The sequence below is a fragment of the Coenobita brevimanus genome, chromosome 78, assembly GCF_032717465.1.
Source record: "Coenobita brevimanus isolate Jiangsu-jjx chromosome 78, ASM3271746v2, whole genome shotgun sequence".
Lineage (NCBI taxonomy): Eukaryota > Metazoa > Arthropoda > Malacostraca > Decapoda > Coenobitidae > Coenobita > Coenobita brevimanus.
In genome coordinates, this window is record NC_137031.1 from 47446885 (window position 1) to 47466551 (window position 19667).

A 19667-nucleotide genomic window follows, 5' to 3' on the forward strand; every position below is an offset into this window, starting at 1 on the left:
TTTCGTTTACCCTTAGGCTTTACCTGAAGCAGTCTTAACACCTTAAATTCGGTGATGTCTTTTATATTTAACTGTTACTGTCACCAAACCAAGCTAAGGACAAGACACCAGTAACGGAAGAGTTAATGATCGCACTATGTAGCATCTCCAGTTCGAAAAATTTCTCCTACTTAGAAAATCGTCTGAATATAGCAAGTATTAGGCTTTTTAGAAAGGACGTCGCCGGTTTGACCTAAATGCTTCCAGTAAACGTTTGACCCTAAATGCTTCCAGTAGGCCGGCGGTGATCTAAAAGGACCTGCAAGAACTATAGTCTCCTCACATTTATTTTTACCCAGAATTTCCGTCCCTTTGCGACTCACTTCAGTGACAGAATAAGACAGTGCTACGAAGTTCTTCTAGACTAGCACAATATTCTAGTGTTAAATTATTATAGAAGCTCAGTATTCAAGAAGGAGTGATAGCAATTCATAGGTCAAGTTAAGGTGATAAGAGTCTAGAAACAAATTAACAGACCAAAGTTCGCCTTAACGATATAAAATACTATGAAACTTAGATATCCGGATGACGCTTGACCCGATGTGATTCGCCAAAGAGCCTGAATGCATCTCAGTGGACCTAACCGGACCTGAAGTGCTGGAATAAATCTGAAATGACGTAACTGACCTTGATTTGACCTCTATGGACATCAAGTGGCCTAATTAAGAATACCATGACCTTGCCCTAAATGAACCGAAAATGAGTTGATAAACCTGAACTGTATGCTTGTATGTTTGAATGAGAAGATATATGCTGAGTTAATACGCGCGCGCGCGCGAGAGCGAGAGAGAGAGAGAGAGAGAGAGAGAGAGAGAGAGAGAGAGAGAGGCGAGGGAAGGGGAGAGTGCTGGTGATTTATGGTCTCAAATATAACGGTATTTTAGCCTGGCGTCCACCTCAGTATTACCCTCATCACAGCACAGCCAACATGGATCTCAGGGGGTGTTGGTATCTGCTGTTCTTTGCCAGTCCCATCGCTTTGTCAGTCCAGGTATAGTTGGAGACAAAAGTTCGCTTGGTATTTCATCTCTTTTCCTTTCTCCTGCTGACTACCTATTCCCATGCTGCTAGAGACTTGGTGCATTTTCCTGCCCTATTACTTCACCTCCTCATCTTCTTGCTTTCCTCTGTTGGCTAATATTCCAGAGCTGAGAGAAGCTTGGAAACCTATATTTCTCTTGTCTCGTATTTCACCTCCTCTGCTACTCACGTTCCTCTGTTGGTTGGCATTCCTAAGTTGAGAGAAGCTTCGCAAGTAGTCTGTACCTAATATTTCACCTTATCTGCTTCTAGCTTTCCTCTACTGGCTTACATGCCAGAGCTGAGAGAGGCTTGGTATGTTTTCTTGCCTATAGATGATTCTGTTTTTTCAATGATGCGGCAGGGAGGAAGATGACAATCCTAACTGTGATACAGACTGAGCGGGTGAACAGGCGAACTTTTTCTTTTACCGTAAAGATTACTTTTACCACATTAATGGCACTTGACCTCAACTACTTAAAAAGAAAAAAAAAAATTAGTTTCAGAAGCGTTCATTGAAAAGAATATGGCTACTTGACTCATTGGTATAGTTCATTAACTTCAACTTGGCTCTGAATTTCGTCCTTTTCTGCTTATTTCTCGTATCCCAGTAGCAGAAAGAGAAAATACTGTGACTCTGCTTCCTTTCTGTAGCACATTTGCGTGACTAGCATCGTACATACTCCGGCTTTAATCTATCTTTATAACTCAGCACTAAAGATGGAGGGATGGCTGTTTTAGGCCAATGTTAAATGAACAGAGTATAGTCACACGAATATCCACAACGTAGTATACAGAGAGCCATATAGAACTCTTACTTTCCACAGATTACATTTGAATTATATTTTACAGTTTATCAGCATTATATGGCACGTGTTAGGATTCAAGGATTTGGTTATCCAATTGAACTTTCTAATATATCAGTCGGAGAGAAGAGAAAGCTTAATTACTGTTCTCTTCTCGTTATTGTCAGACGACCTTATTCAGTTTAACACAGATTCTCACTCTCTCTCTCTTTCTCTCTCTCTGAGCGAGCGCGTTAGCTCGGTGGTAGGGTGTCGGGCTCGTAATCGTGAGGTTACAAGTTCGCTTCCCGCCCGGTGGCTGCTGTGCTGGGAGGGGTAGCGCTCTCCTGTAACCCTAGCAGGGCTATATGATCTGATGAGGTCTAGCTCGGGGATTAATCTCTCTCTCTCTCTCTCTCTCTCTTTCAATTATTCAGTAAGTTATTGTGTACTTAATACCAAAACCAAACATCAGAATGGGGAAATGTAGTTTCTTTTACATAATTTCCTAAGGCTTTAAGTTATGTATCCTTTGCTTTTTTTCCAGCCTCCTGATTTCCCCGAGACAAATCCCACGGAGGTGAATGGGGAGCAGCTATTCGAGGGGGACATCTTATTGACAGAGGAGCAGAGGAGTGCCAGGGTGTTGAGGCAGGCCATGGCACACACGGTATATCGCTGGCCAGAGGGTCCGGACGGCTACCCTCTTGTTCCATACGTCTTTAAGGACAGTGAGTTGTGACGTATTCCAAGTGGCTTTGAAGATTTCGTAGCACCTCTTCCATAGCGACTGGTTTTACTTAGTATACTTTAACTCTTTCTGGTCTTTCTTATTAAACTTTAATTTTCTCACGTATACTTGCCTGTATCGTTTTAATATCGACATCGTTTGCCTGAATAATACATTAGAGGATAATGAGGTGTAAAATGCAAACTAAATCGTGAAGAAAAAGCTGCTTCGACACCTCCAAAGCCACTTGGAATACGACTTCCAGTGCTTTTTCTCTTCAGATGTGGGAACATTAGGGGGGCGTTCAAGAGAGGGTTTTCCTCTAAAGAATATCACTGGCGAAACTGACCAGAGCAATTCGTGATTCTGTGCATTAATGGTATACCCGTGAGATGTTCGCCAACCCTTCTCTGCCGACTGTGGCATTGGAAGATGTTGTATAAACTATCTTTATGTCATAGCGTTATCAATCACACATGAAAACGAATTTTCACTGTATCATCTGGGGAGGAATGAGAAATATTTAAGGCAGGACAATGCTGGCAGAGAACTGTTGATTAGTTTTTGCTCCTGTCTGTAGAGTCGGTGTCAAAATTTGTGTCGGAGAGTATGTGGTGGAGAAAGTGCTGTCCGGGTCAAAAGTTATGTTGGAGAGTCATTGTTGGTAAATTTGCCAACCTTTGTTAGTACTGTCTCTATACACACAACGTTTTCCCTCACTGTACCTTAATCTGACACTAAATTTTCTCTGACTTTTCCTTAATCTGACCAAAAAAATATCTTGACTGTACCTTAAAATAACACATTTTCCCTGACTGTACTAGTTTTTGACACAGTTGTGAATCCCGTATGTACTTTTTTTTTTTCTTTTTTTTTCCCAGAGGCAGTGAACCAGTCAGCGGTCAAGGCGGGGCTGAAGCACTGGGAGGCACACACTTGCCTCAGGTTCACACACACCACCAACACCAACCAGCCTCACCTTCGCTTCATCTCCGGCAACGGCTGCTACGCCTTGCTAGGTCGTTCCAGATCCAATGGCCAGGATGTGTCAATTGGCAGCCGTTGTGGAATCGTAAGACACGTGAACGATTGTTGCTTGTTGCACGCTCACTGTTTTGTCTTTTATCTTGCGTCCAATACTATTCAACATCAGTCGATAAATCACTGAATGGTTCAGAGTTTACTTGCATCAGTTATCGAAGTTCTCATTAGTACAAAAACAGTATCATGGTTTGAGTAATTCCACCTTGTGAGTGGGCGTTGGAAAAATCAGAATTTACATGCTCATAGAGTGTGCATTAAAACAGAACATTAAACTTTTACTAGACTGTAAGCTGCATTAATACAAGAAAGTCTAATAGACTACATGGCCTTGTGAATATTTCGTGGTAAGAGAGGCATTGCTCCTCTCGTTCTCAATTAAATATCCGTTCCCAACTCACTTTTCATCCAATAATCTTTTCTCCTCCTTTCCCAAGTTGTCCTAAATTGATCCTTGCCCCTAACTCTCCTCCCAACCCAACTTTCCTCCCTTCTCCACCTTTCCCTTCTCATAATTCTCCCGTCACAAACTGTCCTAACCCGTCTTTTCATATCAGACACCCTCCCCTTCCCTCTCCTAGTCTCCCTTACCCCATCATCAATTTCACCTCTACTCTAACCCTGCTGCTTGTTCCCCCTACACCAGCCCACCTCCCACTTCAGCCCAACCCTCCTACCGTTCCCATCTCTACCCTTATTTTTAGCCATCCCTAACTCTCCTCTTGACACCTTTGCAAGCTAAACTGACCTATGTGACTGATCCACTGTGGCAAGTGGACAAGTTGGGCGTGAGGGAAACACAAGATAGAGCTTGAGTTCTCTATTTTTTCAAACTTTTCGGGTTACACAGTCTCTCTGAAGATGGGTTCTGTGCAGCCAGAAACGTTACAGAAATAATAAAAGTTCAAGCTCTATCCAGTCTCCCTCATACCCAGAACTTAACCCCACCTAACCTAATTTTCTTCCCATCACAAACCCACCTCCTGCCCCATACCTCCTGCCTTTACCTCCGTCCAAATATATCCGACCCTTCTGTCCCTATTTCTTCTCCTCTGCCGCCCCGAGCCGTCCCAATTTCGTCTCCCGTTACCAACCTCTCTCCTACTCTCATTCCACCCTTCTCACCTGCCTCCCCATCAGCTCGGCATTGTGGTCCACGAGATAGGGCATGCCATGGGGTTCTTCCACGAGCAGAGCCGCCCCGACCGTGACTCCTACATCACCATCAACACAAACAACGTCCAACCCGCCAAGATACAAAATTTTGAGAAGGGGTCAAAGTCGTCCATCAATAATTACGGTGTGCCTTACGATTACTCCTCCGACATGCATTACGGGCCTAAGGTAAGCAATTGGCTGCTTATAAACAACTGACCACTCATGAGCAATCGACCACTCTCTCTTAACTCCTCCAATCCGATCATGTCTTTCTTCTATCCGTGCTATCTCCAGACGATTTTCTCGAGCTTGCAAAAGACCTACATCAGTGAAAGGGTTAATAAGACACACATCTAGACCCTGCAATTTCGAGTCTTCTCCAAGCTGAATAAAATAGTCTGAAGGTAGCAAGAAAAATAGAAAAAGACGTGACTGGATTAAAGGAGTTAACAGGTATGGTGCCCCTAACGATTATTTCTTCGTCATGCATTACGGGCCAAAAGTAGGCACTCGGCCACTTATTAAGTTGTCTCTTCATGCCGAGGCCTGTCATTTATATAACGCTTTTGCTGTCTCCAAAGTTAGACGGTTTACTAAACATGGAGGTTGCCTCGTCATTTAAGGCTTAGAAATTTTAATATAAACTACATTCTATACCCTTGAGCCTCGAACCAGAGAGCGTTGATAAAAAGTTTAACTCTTGCTTAAGGATTACGATTTTTTTTTAAATTACAAATTTAACACCTGAATAAGAAAACACTAATTGGAAGTTTATCACTTCATTCGTTTATTTTTTTAATATGCATTACAGATTCAGATCTTGTTCTGACCCTTCATTCAGCAACTATCTATTTATTGGAGTGTGATGTAGACAGTCACAAATTATGGTTCAAACTCTCAGTTCCAATTTCTCCACTTCACCCTTCAATGACTGTCCTCAAGTCTGAACTCCTTATTTTGTCAGGCAGGGACTGAAGCCCAACACAAAGACCAGCACCATCAAAACTGAAACTTATACTGTTTTTGCAAATTCCTTTTAATATTCACTCTGATTTAAGTGTTATCATACCCTTCCAATGAACAACTTCTTTGTCCCCTAATACCTGACGACCAACGACAAGACTACCATCGCCACCAGTGATGAGACAGTGAACTTATTCCTCTTAACATTCGCTGTAATTTCAAATGTTATTATATCCCTTCATTCAACAACTCCTTCTCCGTTTCCCCAGTACCTGTCGATCAACGGCAAAGCCACCATCGCCACCAAAGACCCGCTGGCTCAGGGTTTAATAGGTCAGCGAAATGGACTATCACACAGGGACAAACTTCTAGCCAACAGAATGTACAACTGCATCGGTAAATGTAGATGAAGTGTCTCATTTCCTGTATCCCTGTCAGTCTATGGGTAACTTTCAGTGTGACTGTTTGACCATCCAGCTGTCTGCTTATCTATCTACCACTCTACATACTTGTCTGTCTGTGCTGTGTGACCCCGCATCCTGTAAGGGGTGGCCTCCACAAATCTACCTCCAAGAATTATTGTCCCTGCTCAGTGATCACCCCTCTTCCCACGCCACACCATCCTCCCTTACATACTCTTCTCCTTGCTCTCGGTCTTCCACTCGTACCACTTCCAGCCACTTCAGTCATAGTCTTCAGTCGTCCTCTCACTGCCAGTCATTTCATTTGACTGAACCGCCTCAGAGTGTTTGTTTATAGACTTACTACAGTAACATCCTCTGTAACATATTTTTCATGATATGAGAACACATATATGCTCCAGGACAGAATAACTTCGACTACACTCAAACCTTGATTTAGGGACTAAATGAGGAATCAACTTGTCCCTTACTTGAAAAAGTCCCTACCTGTATGTGTCCATTGTTTTACCACATGTAAAGACAATCTTATTATGAAATGCAATGATTGTTTCACTAATCATACTTATTTATATGATTATGAATATTATTTTACGGGTACTGTATAAATATATTAATGTGTACAACCTAGACATTACGTACCATTTTTGAATGGTCTTGTCTGTTTGTCAGGCAGAATATGGAGTCCCTTAAATCCGAAATCCCATAAATGGAGGTCGCTTAAATCGAGGTTTAAATGTACTTGCAAAATGGAAAAATTCTTATTCTGAACTCAGGTTTCCCCTGCATCTAGTATTGGACCTTTGATAGCATATTTTATAAACAAATTTTCCTGCTTTCCTGTTCGTTTGTGAGATAAAAGTAGTTAACACATTCGTTATTAATTGCCAATTTTATTTGTACGGTGTGATTTACGGGATTCCAAAGGTGTCGATGATATGCAGTCAACTGTTTGACCCATTTCACTAGGTATGCTGTTGATAGTTTTCCAACTTCATATTTCCTCTGTCACTGCTTCTCGATTCTATTTTAGATTATCATTTTAGATCGGGCCTGGTCAGGGTTATGTTGATGATGATAATTTACGATCTTCTTGAAGGTACTATGTGGTAAGACAAAATGTTTAATTTTCACATAAAAATCATAACTGCTATTAGAGGTACAGTCAGTTAGACCATGTGGAAGTATGCAGTTTTTTTTTTTTTTCGTCATACACATCTGTTTTGACATAATGATTCACAATGAGTTTTTGTTTCAGTTCCCCAGCAAGGTCGAATTAATCCTCCAGGAATTAATGTTATAGATATTGGTCGTGATTGCAGACAATGAAAATCGCTGATCATTGATTAAGTACACCCCAGCCTTGGGCTCGATGGGATAATTAACCGTATTCTGGGCTGTATAGGTGCCGGGGAAGAATGTGTGGACTACTGGAGAAGGGCACTTCAGCCCGTAGTCTACCGGGTTCACGTATTCAGATGACCCTGCGGACTAGCACAATTAATTCTACTGCTGCTAGGTGATAAAGAGGGCTTCCATCACACTTTAAAATGTTCTTTTAGATTATGGAAGAATGGAAGAATTATACCTACATTCAAGTCACTGGAATGGTCCATTTCTGTCAAGATAAGAAAAACCTAGTACTGCATCTTTTCTTCTCAGCTACAATTTGGCCTACCTGTCAATACCCCATGTCCCATGTGGTCTGCGGGTTAAGACCGTTTCAGTTGGAGTGACAGCTTTGCATAGGTTCGCATTTCAAGAGATGTGTGAAGGCTATTTGATCATGAGAAGTAGGCCAATCATCTACCTTTAAATGTGCGGGTTTAGTACCTCAGAGGGGATAAAATGATGCTGACGGTTACCCATCATTTTTTTCTTGGCCTTTTGTCAATTTGCAGATAAGTGGTTGAAGAAGTGCAGATTGACCACCGACCCCTGCCGGAACGGTGGGTACCTGGGTAACAACTGCAAGTGTGTGTGTCCGCCGGGGACCTCGGGGACATCCTGCCAGAGGGTCACAGGCGGGTACTATGGTAGGTACTATGCTGATTCTAGTATAGTTCGTCCACCTTAATATGACGGACCTTTACGTAATTTTCCAGCTTATTTCTAGTAGCTTAATGGCAGAATAAGACAGTACTACGGTTCCACAATCCTTGCAATACACTGCTTGACTGACACCATATTCTAGTGTCAGTCTCTTTTGGCAGCTCAGCATCCTTGATGATGAGATGGCAAATTTAGGTCAAGGCCATGTGCACTTATCATAGTAGCTTCTTTTTTTATATTGCACTAATGGTGTTAAAGTTTTTTTTTTTTTTTAGCAGTAGTGGCTATGATTAAACTATTAGCGCTACAGGATTAACAATTGCAGCACTCTGTACTTTTCCCATTATAAACCTCTCCGAGTAATCGAAAAGTAGTAGCAGTAATCATCCATACTATAATTGGCAGATTGTCAACACTAGCTTTCGGTTACCAGACACATTATTCTCACCTCTCAGTTCATCCTCTCTGTCTTTCATAGATCAGCTCATGGGAACCTGCACAGAGAAGATCACTAAAGAAGGGACGGTCTCTTCGCCAAACTACCCCCAAAAATACCCTTCAGGTCAGTGGCTGGAGTAAGAGAGATAGACCCGATTTTTTTTTTTTTCTACTCAGTGCTATCGCAGAGCAAACTACACTCACGACAGATTCTCTTTTTTTGTTTTAAGGGACTGCAATACGGTACTAAAATTTACTGTAGATCTATAAATATGTATTGTCTTGCATTTTTAATATAGTGATTTCCTTGGATATTGAGAGCACTGAAATGACTGTTGCCTTTGCAACCACATCACTGATATGGTGGAGAATGCCACCAGGCTTGGTTGTGCATAAACAAGTTAAATATTCTGATGCTTCATGTGTCCAATAGTTTAAGGGAGTACGGCAGCTTATCGTAAATACATAGCACTATTTGGATACTTAATGAAAGATCAGGATCTGAATTTTCTGAGCACTTTTACCTTCCATCACCGGTATATATTTTGTCATGCACAAACACTTAACAAACAGATGAAGAAGTAGTTAATCTTTATACTTTTCTAGCATCATTAGACATCACCGAGCCAAATCTCACATCACGTACTGGCCTATACCCTGCGTCATGGTTAATACACGCGTGATATGAGAAAGCAAGACTGGTTATCTTAAGAAATGGTCATATTGTCACATCTGATCCTGCTCATGAGTCATAGTTCAGGTTCCGCATGCAATTCGTAGATGCAGCTATGAATTATTTTTGTTGAAAGAGGCGAGGAAAGGAAAGTGCAAAGTCTTCCTAAGTCCCTTGTTCCTCCTAGAAATTAATCACGAGAAGATAATTAACACAGAATATATCTTTTTCTCTACTGGAAGAGCAAGGAACGGAGAGAAGTACAGTATGTAACTTAGATCTTAGCTTTAATAACGGATCTTATATACCGAGTTCTGTCAGACAAGCTCTGGTTGTGATCATTGTCTGGCGACTGTTTTTCAGAAATCATAATGGTAACTTCAGCCAGGCTTTATTAAAAAAAAAATGATATTCAGTTCACAGCTCTATGAGATATGTATTCCCATTTCGCAGTGGAAATGAGTTATTTGAGAGGAGCATGTGGAGTCACATGAAGAGATTGACTGACAAATGAGGATGTGAAGGAGCGTTGTGGAGTGGATGTGGATGTGACAGAAAGCGTTAGGAGAAACACATTGAGGTGGTTTGGCCATGTGGAGAGGATGGAGAGTGAAAGACTGACGAGGAGAGCGTATGTGAGTGAGGTGGAGGGGGAGAGAGGGAGGGGAAGGCCAAGGATGAGATGGAGGGATGGAGTGGAGAGGTATATGAGAGAGGAGGGTGTGAGCTGGGAGCACGGCAGTGAAATGGCGGGGAACTGGGCGACGTGGAGGCGATTTGTTTGTGGCCATCCCATATGGGATTATGCTCTGGCAATAGAAGATAGATAGAACTTTTTTTTAGAGAGACCTGGCCAAGTTTTAACAATTTTAGTTACTTTCTCAACAGTTTTCAAAATATATTTGTCCTTAAGTTTACCGACGGTTGTGCATCATCTTCAGCAACTCAGATTGACTGAATGACTGACTGATCGGCAAAGGTATGAATATTTTCCTTATAGTGAGTTGTCAGAACCAAATAATGAAGAGGGTAAAAGGAAATCTCAGCTCACTCGACTGGCATGAGGTGTGCATTTCGTTCTCCATAACAAATATTACATTCCTTTGTTCCTTACTGTTGACAGCGCTTCCTTGTTATGCATGATCGTTTTTGACGTTCTCATTTCCAAGAAAATGCAAGTAAATTACAGAAAAACATGCCATCATTATCCTGTCTCTACCTAAGCGCCATATGTGTTAGTATCCCACAGTTTACAGTATCATTTGTAAGGAAATTTATATTTTGGAACATATTCCCTATATAGAACGAGCATGGACTCACCTGAATTTTCTTGGATGATTATGAAAGTTTATTTCTCTTACTTGCGTACCTCACTCCATCTTTGGGTAGGGAAATGAGGTAGGAATGATAATTATGATGATGATAATGATGATGATGATGATGATGATGATGATGATGATGATAACTTACCGTTATCAGCTCTGCAGTGCACCAAGTGGATCGTTGCACCAAAAGGTTACGTCCCTAGACTGACATTCAGGGCCTTCAGGCTGTACCACAGAAGTTCACACTGCAACGCCAAGAGCTGCTGCTACTTCGATAGTCTCGAGATCAGAACCACCAACAGGCACACGGGAGATGTGTAAGTTGACAACAGAAGTGGTGTAGTGGATTTGACCTCTTTATTCCGATGACTTATTTTTATATTTATTTTAGCTATCAACAGACGATTTGATTCAAATTAGGACTGACGTCTATTAGTGAAGGGGTTAACGGGGCTAAATATAAGGGTGGCCCATATATAACGCTCCTTCTCTACACAGCCGGACGATTTTTTGTGTTGCGGGGACGTTTGACTCAGCATTGTCACTGTCTGTCCTGCATCATTTAGTCATTTCCTATTCCCACTGCCACACGCACGCCAACATTGGCACGCTAGGCAGTCCCCGCAACACATAAGATACAGCCAGGTGGTTGTCTACTGGATCACTGTTTACGGGTCACCCTGTATATAATTACCCCGGTTCGGAAAGTCTTTGTAAAGCTGAACCAAATCGTCTGTTACCAGCAAAATGAAAATAAATTGGATTCCTGGGGTTAATCTAACGTGTGCTGCAGAAGAGGGAAGCCTTCTCGTGGTGACACCGATATGACCGGGTTGCTTCACTTTCTTCAGTTCCCTCTCTGCTCTCGAAAAGGAGATTGGTGGCCTACCCAGGAGAAGGGTAACTTCAGGCTGGAGTCCACTGGGTTTACTTTCAGATGAACCTGGAGTTGCTACTACTACTACTACTACTACTACTACTACTATTATTCCTCCTCCTGCTCCTCCTCCTCCTACTACTACTACTACAACTCTATCGTGGCGAAGATCGCTACTTTCAGCTCAGTTGATACCCAGGTGCAGGCAGACTGCAGGGTCGATTTGACTAGTATCTAAGGAGACTGATTCCTACTTCATACTTAGGGCCTATCGAATTTCTTGCAACCGCTACAGTGAAAGTAACTCAGTTCCCTCAGATGAAAACAAACTAGTTTTAGCTGTTTAGAAGGAAAGAGGGGGAAAGTGAGGCAAGTAAAGGTGTAGGTTACGTTAACAGAAAATACAGAGTGAATATGGAAGAACTAAAAGGATAAGGATTTATTCTGTCTTTGATCCCTTATAGTGAGGGACGGTGGAAGAAAGCAGAGAAGAGATGAAAAGCAAACAAACGGGAAAGTGTGACGAGCAGCGCAATATAAGAAAGAGAAGAAGTGATGAAAAGCAAACCAATGGGAAATTGTAAATGCCAGTATAATGGGAGAATGAAGTTAAGGGATGAAGAGCAAACAATCAGGAAGGTATGGTGGGGAAGTATGATGTATGACAGATATGAAATACGAATGCATTACATAAATAGATGCTAGGCACATAACTGCAGGCAAAAGGGGAATGATTTTATTACAATCACTATTCTTTCATATTTCTTTCATTCCTTTCCCCCAGGGAGGTCTTTCATTCCCTCAACAAAATGCACCTTGTGTGTGTGTGTGTGTGTGTGTGTGTGTGTGTGTATGTGACTCAGAACCTCAATATATGGAGAACTGCCATCAAGTGAGCAGACCTACAAATGCTATAGTTCTTTCACTATTGTTTGGCTGAAATGTTCGTCCTCCTATAACCTATTCCATGTAGCTCTATGGAAAAAAAAAGACAATGTTAAGAGTTCTACATCCTTTCCATGGCATTTCTTCATGACTAGCATCATATTTTAGTGTCAGTTAGTTGCTGCAACTCAGTACCCAACATGGAGAGACGGCAATTTTAGGCCAAGAGTGTTTACCAGTGTAGTTTAAAGCTTCGATAGTTTATGTATCAGTGTTCCGTCACCTACTCTGGCTAACCTGCCGCCATCTTCTCCAGGTTCTGCGGTTCTGATATTACCACAGGTCGCAGCTTTACCGCGTCTGGCCGTGAGATGGTGCTCTACTTCCACACTAAAACCAACTTCTATACGGGCTGGTCGGCTAAGCTGTCTTTCATCCCGGCCACTGGTTCGAAGTGAGTGTTTTTTTAATTTTTTCCCAGTTCTGGCCATACAGTAAACTTGTGACCCATTTTTTGTAACCCTGCTATCCCTCTACTTGCACTTGACTTCACGTGTCACCATTTCGAAGCGAATATACACAGAATATAATGAACGCATGCTGAAGCAGTTTCATTCAGGACTAGTGTATGGAGTGTTATAAGTTACAAAAGTTCTGTATGTTTCTTGTCCTATAGGGAGCACAGGAGCCCTGAGTTAGACTGTCTCGTCCAAAACTTGGGATGAGAACGTCCAATCGTAGTTCCCTGAGTGATATGTCAGCAATAAACGCCAAACATCTCCCTCTTCGAAGAAAACACTCAATGGCCATATCCAGTTGCGAGGTCTGACTAGGCCACATGGCAGCTCTCTGGTTACATAGTATCCATCGAGCGTAGTAAATTGTTTCTCAGGGTACAAGAAAGCATATTGCTTGTCGTTAGGCTCTGAGTCACCTGAAGGTAGCACTTCATAAAGTGAAATAATGGTGGGCAACTCCCCACACTTGCCATATCATGGTTACTCACCCTCGTTCCGTTTAGGAAATTCTTGACCCAGTCTCTTAAACTTCTTTGTTGAAATTTCCATAATATAATATGTTAGTGAATTTCAGCCAGTACATGTTCTTATCCAGAAATGGCGTCATGTTCAGACCAGGTCTGTTTACCGACTGATAATAATTATTTCGTGTGTTCTCATTTAGTTTCTGTAAGATATTTCGGCTGACTTGCTTCTCCCAAGATACAGAACCATAGTCGTTGTAAGTGCAGCAGATACAGTAAGGGAGGTAAAAACTAGGCTGTGAAAGCTTTGTGTTGACACTTCATCTCACGAAATTTAAGTACCGTGAGGACAAAAATTCGCCCACTATTCCCCTCCCTCTGCTTGATACTTCAGGCATGTCCGTCACCTTCGCCCCAGGCACATAATATCAAAGAGCATCATTTATGATCAGAGAAACTTCCATGCCCCCCCCAACTCGGGGATAGTAATCGGTACAGGAAAGTGGGAGGCAGGAGAGGTGATATACAAGGTCAACTTTATATCCCCTAGCCGTACACGTTTTTCTTAACTGATGCTGTCTTTACAGAACCAAAGTAACCCCTCCAAAGACGACACCGAAACCTCCCACCAGATGCCTCTTCAAGAAGTATAACAATGTATACTACTGGACCTCACCAGGCTACGGTGCTCAAGACTACCCAAACTATTCCCGATGTTCCTTTGGTGCTTCCTCCGTACGTTAGTGTGAAATCCTATATTGGTGTTGAATTCAGTCAGATGTGAAGCAGTAATGACGGCCTTTGAGCTATCATTTAGTTCAGTTAACTGTCAAGGATGAAGGTGTATAGGTAGGCATGTTTTGCAAATCATGTGAAAATCTAATGGCACTGCACAAACTACCCTACATATTATGAGAGAGCTGCCTTAGTAAATAAGTTCCGCACTATTTAAATAAACAAGAGAAGGTTGACACTTGATCATTTCAGCTAAAAACTGACTCGTTCTTTTTTTTCTATTAAACAGGTCAGCCGTATAGTAACTGTAAAGCTGGTGAAGTTTGATCTCCAACCGATGGTCAATACCAAATGCGTCGACTACATAAAGGTTGAACTTCCTTTTGGCAGGTCAAAGACGTAAGTATATCTTGGTGCTCATTATAGCAGTTTTAATCCGTTATTTCTTGACCTATGAGTTTATCAGTAATTGGAATATATAAGATATATGAAAAAGAATGCTGTCCACACATGCCCTAGGCCTCTGCCCCCCTTGTCCCTTCAAAAACTTTCTGAAAGAGTGAAGACGGAAGAGAAGCCTGAGGAAATATTCCCTTTGATACTGTAATTGTGCGTGGATGAGATAAGGAAAACTGAAATGTGAGTTTTTTACATTTAAACAAAATCATGTAATGTCTGAATTAAATTACGCTGAAAAGTAGGGGGACATGATGTTAGGGGACACAAAAGGAATAAGTTATAGAGACAGCAAACGTTTTGAGATGAAGGAATTGATACTGGTTGTGGCGGGAACGAGATTTTGAACGGATCGATAGGGGAGCACTGGGTACTTAGAATGAATGGAGGTGAACATTTTGTGGAGCTATGTTCTGAAAAAGCGTAGTAAAATAAAAGATGGATTCATATGCATACATGAGTGAGTGGAGAGGATGGACAACGGACGCTAACCCTCAGATCTCAGGTTTCCAGTGGCCAGTAAAATCGTCTGTCGTTAGCCAGAATGAAATAAGTCGTTCCCAGAGGGTTTTAGGGCCTAATTAGCTATGCTGATGGGGTTCGTGTGAAAGATGGCAGGAGTTATAATCACCAACGGAAATTGTAGGTAAGATATTATGACCACAGCTTGGAAAAAAAAAACAAAAAAAGTCCCGCAATTTTAGAAATAAGAAAGGCGTGATTTGGAAAAGGGAAATTATATAGAAAATCGAGTTAGCTCCCAAAGGAGAGACACCGCAGACGCATAGGCGTTTTTTCGCTTGGTTCACTCAAGCTGCCAGTTCATCTTGTACATGAATATGAATCTCGAAGGGTATTGACAGGATGGGAAGGGTCAGTGATGTCCCTGGGCTTCTCACTCGACTGTATCTTACTCAGACTCCCATCCTTTGAGTATCCTTTCCATTACTCTTTTTTTCCTCCTGGAATTTAGTTGTCTTTGCAGGCTCTGCGGAAGAGCAACTGAACCCAGCCGGATCGTCTTCAAGTCCCCTTCCCAAATCAGTTTGAGCTTCTTCTCTGACGGAGCCATCAGTCGTGCCGGATTCAATGTGTCTATGCAGTTCCAGCATTCAACATGCCACAGGGTGAGAATGACGTGTCTCATGAAGAGATTTTCTTTTTTCTTTTTAAGAATTGACTCATAAACTAATTCATATTCAGGATATTATTTTCGAATATTTTATAACCCATTATTCATAAGTAAATAGTTTGCTTCTCTCCGCCTTGATGAAATTTAGATTTAGCCAATGTTCATCACCTAGAATTTGTTCCATTGCTAGTGTGCATTCATTTACTCATCACTTGCGATATGAATTAGTCCTATATCTGTTTTTTTACCTCGTCCGGACGGAGTCAGAGAGGTATTGTTTTTGGTCGAGTTTGTTTTTTGGTTTGTTGGCAAAATAACGGAAAAACGGCTGAATGATATTACATGAAACTTTCAGGATGCGTGGGCACTCGTCGCAAAAGAAAGTGATTAAATTTTGGAGGTAATCGAGTGACCCTGAAAGGTCAAAATCAAGGTCACGGATTTTCAGAGGGCTATAACTTGAAGCCGGCTGAAGATAGAGATATTTACTACTATAAACGCAAAGGCACTCGTACTATGGGCTTTCATTTGGCACCAAGACCTTTGACCCTGAGTGACCTTGAAAGGTCAAGCTCAAAGTCACGGATGTTCATGGGGCTGTTACTCGAAACTGGTTCAAGATAGAGATACTTACTATTATCAGTGCACAGGAAGACCAATTAAGGTTTTTACTTGGTACCATGACCTTTGACCGTAAGTGACCTTGAAAGGTCAAACTCAAGGTCACGGATATTCCGGGGGCTATGACTCTAAACTCGTTGAAGATATTTACTATTATCAAGATATAGGAAGTCTCATATGGGCTTTTATTTGGCACCATGACCTTTGACCTTGAGTGACATTGAAAGGTCAAAAGCAAGATCACGGATTTTCAGAGGGCGTAACTTGAAAACATTTGCACCATTACTTAGACTTTAATTGTGTACCGTACTGACACTATACAGCAGTCTCGTTTCAGTATTTAACGCCAATAAAACAACTGCCATTGGGCGAGGTTTGTTGTACCTGGCACTACTTTTTTTTTGTTTTTCGATCTCCATATAGTGCAAATAATTTTAAAATATTTGTCCCGTTGATGGTCAGATTGTAGTATATCACGCTGATTACTGAATTTGTCTATCTCAGGCTTAAAATACCTAGAGGTACTTATACACCTCACTTTTTTATTCATGCAAGGAAGAAGGGATCAAAAGCCAGAAGCCCGCAAACTGTTCCTTCCAAGAAAAAACAGAAACATTTCAAAAGAGAGCCAAATTCAAGATCCGATCATTACCAGATGCCTGGACACACAACGTGGCTCTTTTATATATATATATAGGTGCATAGGTAAACGTCTGTCGCCTAGTAACTCGAAACAGTAAACTATAGACCACTGTATATTAGAAATGTTTTTCTTTTTTTTAGTTCTTGCTTTGATTCTTTAAGGAAGACCAACTGATAACCTTTGTACTACAACAGACCATCAAAACACAGAGGGTTGGCGACACTGGCTATCTGACCACCCCAGCCTACGGAAAACGTCACACCTCGGACCTTATCTGTCTCTACCGAATCATGGTCAGTACATTAAGCAGATGTGAATTTGGATGCAATTACAGTATGCCAGCGAATAAATTAATGTTACTTTACTTTGTTTTCCGATTTAATCACGGTAGGCACATGTACATCAGCTTTTATCAGTTGACTGCTGCTACGCCAAGCGACATGCTTGTAGACTGGTACAGCCACAGGTGTAGCCAAGTGTGTCATGTTTCAAAGGCATATGCCACAGGTATACATTTCCTCCACACAGGCAGACACATCCAAGATGTGCATGACATCACCAATCTTTTTGAATAAGTAGGTCACTGAAACTAATTACGAGCTGTACGGTAATGGAAACACAGTGACATCAAGTGGGTTATACTTATCCTTCTCAGCCATCCCATGATCCGCAAGACTAGCCTCGCCACTAACCTCGTGGTTCTTGTGTCAGTCTTTTTCCTCCTACCAAGATGGCAATCTGTATTACTTTCATTAATTTCCTCCTCTGTGCTCTTGAGACAGTCAGCGCCAAGTTGATCACAGCTGTACAACGTTCACCCAGCTCACATTCACAGGAAGACTTCAAAATATCCCCAAATTGAGATGAATATGTTGGAAATATTGTGACCAAGAAATAAGGTGCAGGAGATTCATTAGTCGCTTACTTCAGAAAAACTTCCTGTGTTATACAGTGATACAATCTCTATATAGGAATTGGCCAGACCGTGGATCTAGTCCTACACTCCCATGATGAAAAGACACTGACACAGATGTCCATTATCGGAAAGAGGATTGGGCACCTTAATGAATATGTACTTTTATGATGAATCAGCTTCAAATGTATCGTGCGTGTCTTGCAGTTGTGGTCTCACCCAACCTTCCTCAGTGCTCTTTTGCCCTGCTTCTCATGTCCACGTGCTTTCACTCAGAACCGCATTTCTTGTTGCTCCTTGGTACCGACTTCTGCAGCTTAAATATAAATTCCCCTTTACCCTGAAATAGAATATCCCTCCCTAGTCACCATTTCCTGTACCTAGAGTTTTTAATCACATCAGTGCCCTCTCCGAAAGCCAGCAGATTTTCTTCTTACATTTTTCCGGTCAATCTATGCCTTTAGCTTTCATGACTACACGCTTTATACAATAACTTGACCTAAAACTGAAATTATCTTCGTCTAAAATAATGATTTCTAACAACAGATTGACATTAGAATATAATGTTAGTTACAATGAAAGGGTGTGGAAAGGATATGAATCTGTAGTACTGTCCTGCCCTGGCAATGAGCTACATAAAACTTGCAGCGGAAGGACAGAAATCTTAGCCAGGTTAGAAGGAAAGGAAAATAATTGAGAGAATAAAGCAAAAAATACCTCCTTCGACTGAATGAGTTAAGATCCTATAAAAATTCTGTTTGTCTTCTTCCACAGGCTCCTAAAGGACGTCAGGTAAAATTAGACTTCCTGTACTCGGCGACCAAGGCGACGAGTGGATGCAGCAGTGACTGGGTACTGGTGAACGGCAGGGGAGAACCCACCTTCCCACCAGCCACCAGTATCATCACATGCGGGAATACGCGGCTTACAAACATACCCACTTCCACCCAAGGACAGATGTATGTGGCTTATCAGGGTACGAGATACTGGAGTAGCGGTATGAGGCTTAAGTACACCATCGTATAGTTACGAGGTCGAGAGAAGCCTACCCACCTACACTAAGAACTGGTTGTACAGTCACGATCCAAAGTTGGCTAACACTTCCCTGCCGGCAGTGGCGATGGAAAGTGTCACACGGAAAATCTTTAAGTGAAAGCATTAAGAAGCACACAACAAAATAATATGAGAAGCAATGATATTTTCAGGCGTCTGGGAAGCGATGGAGTCATAAAATGCAGGACACAGTACTGGCAGGGGACTGTCGGCGAACTTTTGCTAAATACCGAACGTGGCTCTTAAGGGTAGGAAATGCTAGAGTGGGAGAACATGAAGCTAAGTGCACAAACACCATTATGTAATCAGGTGCTCTTGATGTCCTTCCTGTGAGGTTAGAAAACAGGGAACTTACACAAACAGTAATCACTCAGAATCGGAAACGTGTTTCAGAATCATCATAAATTCTGTCCATTAGTAGCAGTGTACATCATGGAAACTGTCAATCAGCTGTATCTATATAAAAATGGACCGTTTGTCAGCATAAGGGTTTATCCAGCTACTCCTCCCAGGCAGGAGGATCTAATCTGATAAAAACAGTGCACGAACACTCCCAGGGGCTCCAGACAACTGTTTAAACTTTATTGGTTTCAAAATTCCGAAGAGAAAGATACGCATCTTTTGCGAAATTATTATAGTTACACATCAGTAGTTGTTTCCCGTAACGGAGCCAAGTTCATTTTTTCGAGTCTTATCATATACAAGTTTATTCATACGTATTTAGTGT

The 19667-nt window shown here is 41.7% G+C and overlaps 1 protein-coding gene across 1 annotated transcript; it reads left to right on the forward strand.

Moving 5' to 3' along the window:
• The first annotated feature begins 967 nt into the window (after positions 1-967).
• On the forward strand, positions 968-18913 carry LOC145408833 (blastula protease 10-like). Its single transcript, XM_080279475.1, has 15 exons — positions 968-1030; positions 2392-2575; positions 3456-3646; positions 4756-4959; positions 6006-6132; positions 8057-8191; positions 8686-8773; positions 10166-10175; positions 10806-10960; positions 12722-12859; positions 13975-14122; positions 14412-14521; positions 15564-15705; positions 17169-17267; positions 18662-18913. Exons 1-15 carry the CDS (start codon positions 968-970, stop codon positions 18911-18913), a joined length of 2046 nt encoding a protein of 681 aa, XP_080135601.1.
• The last annotated feature ends 754 nt before the right edge of the window (positions 18914-19667 follow it).

Excerpts from the sequence above, each read along its gene's own strand:
- LOC145408833 (XM_080279475.1), top strand. The coding sequence starts at position 968 with ATGGATCTCAGGGGGTGTTGGTATCTGCTGTTCTTTGCCAGTCCCATC. Across the intron at positions 10,961-12,721 it reads AACAGGCACACGGGAGATGT|GTTCTGCGGTTCTGATATTA; the intron begins GTAAGTTGACAA and ends CATCTTCTCCAG. Across the intron at positions 12,860-13,974 it reads ATCCCGGCCACTGGTTCGAA|AACCAAAGTAACCCCTCCAA; the intron begins GTGAGTGTTTTT and ends CTGTCTTTACAG.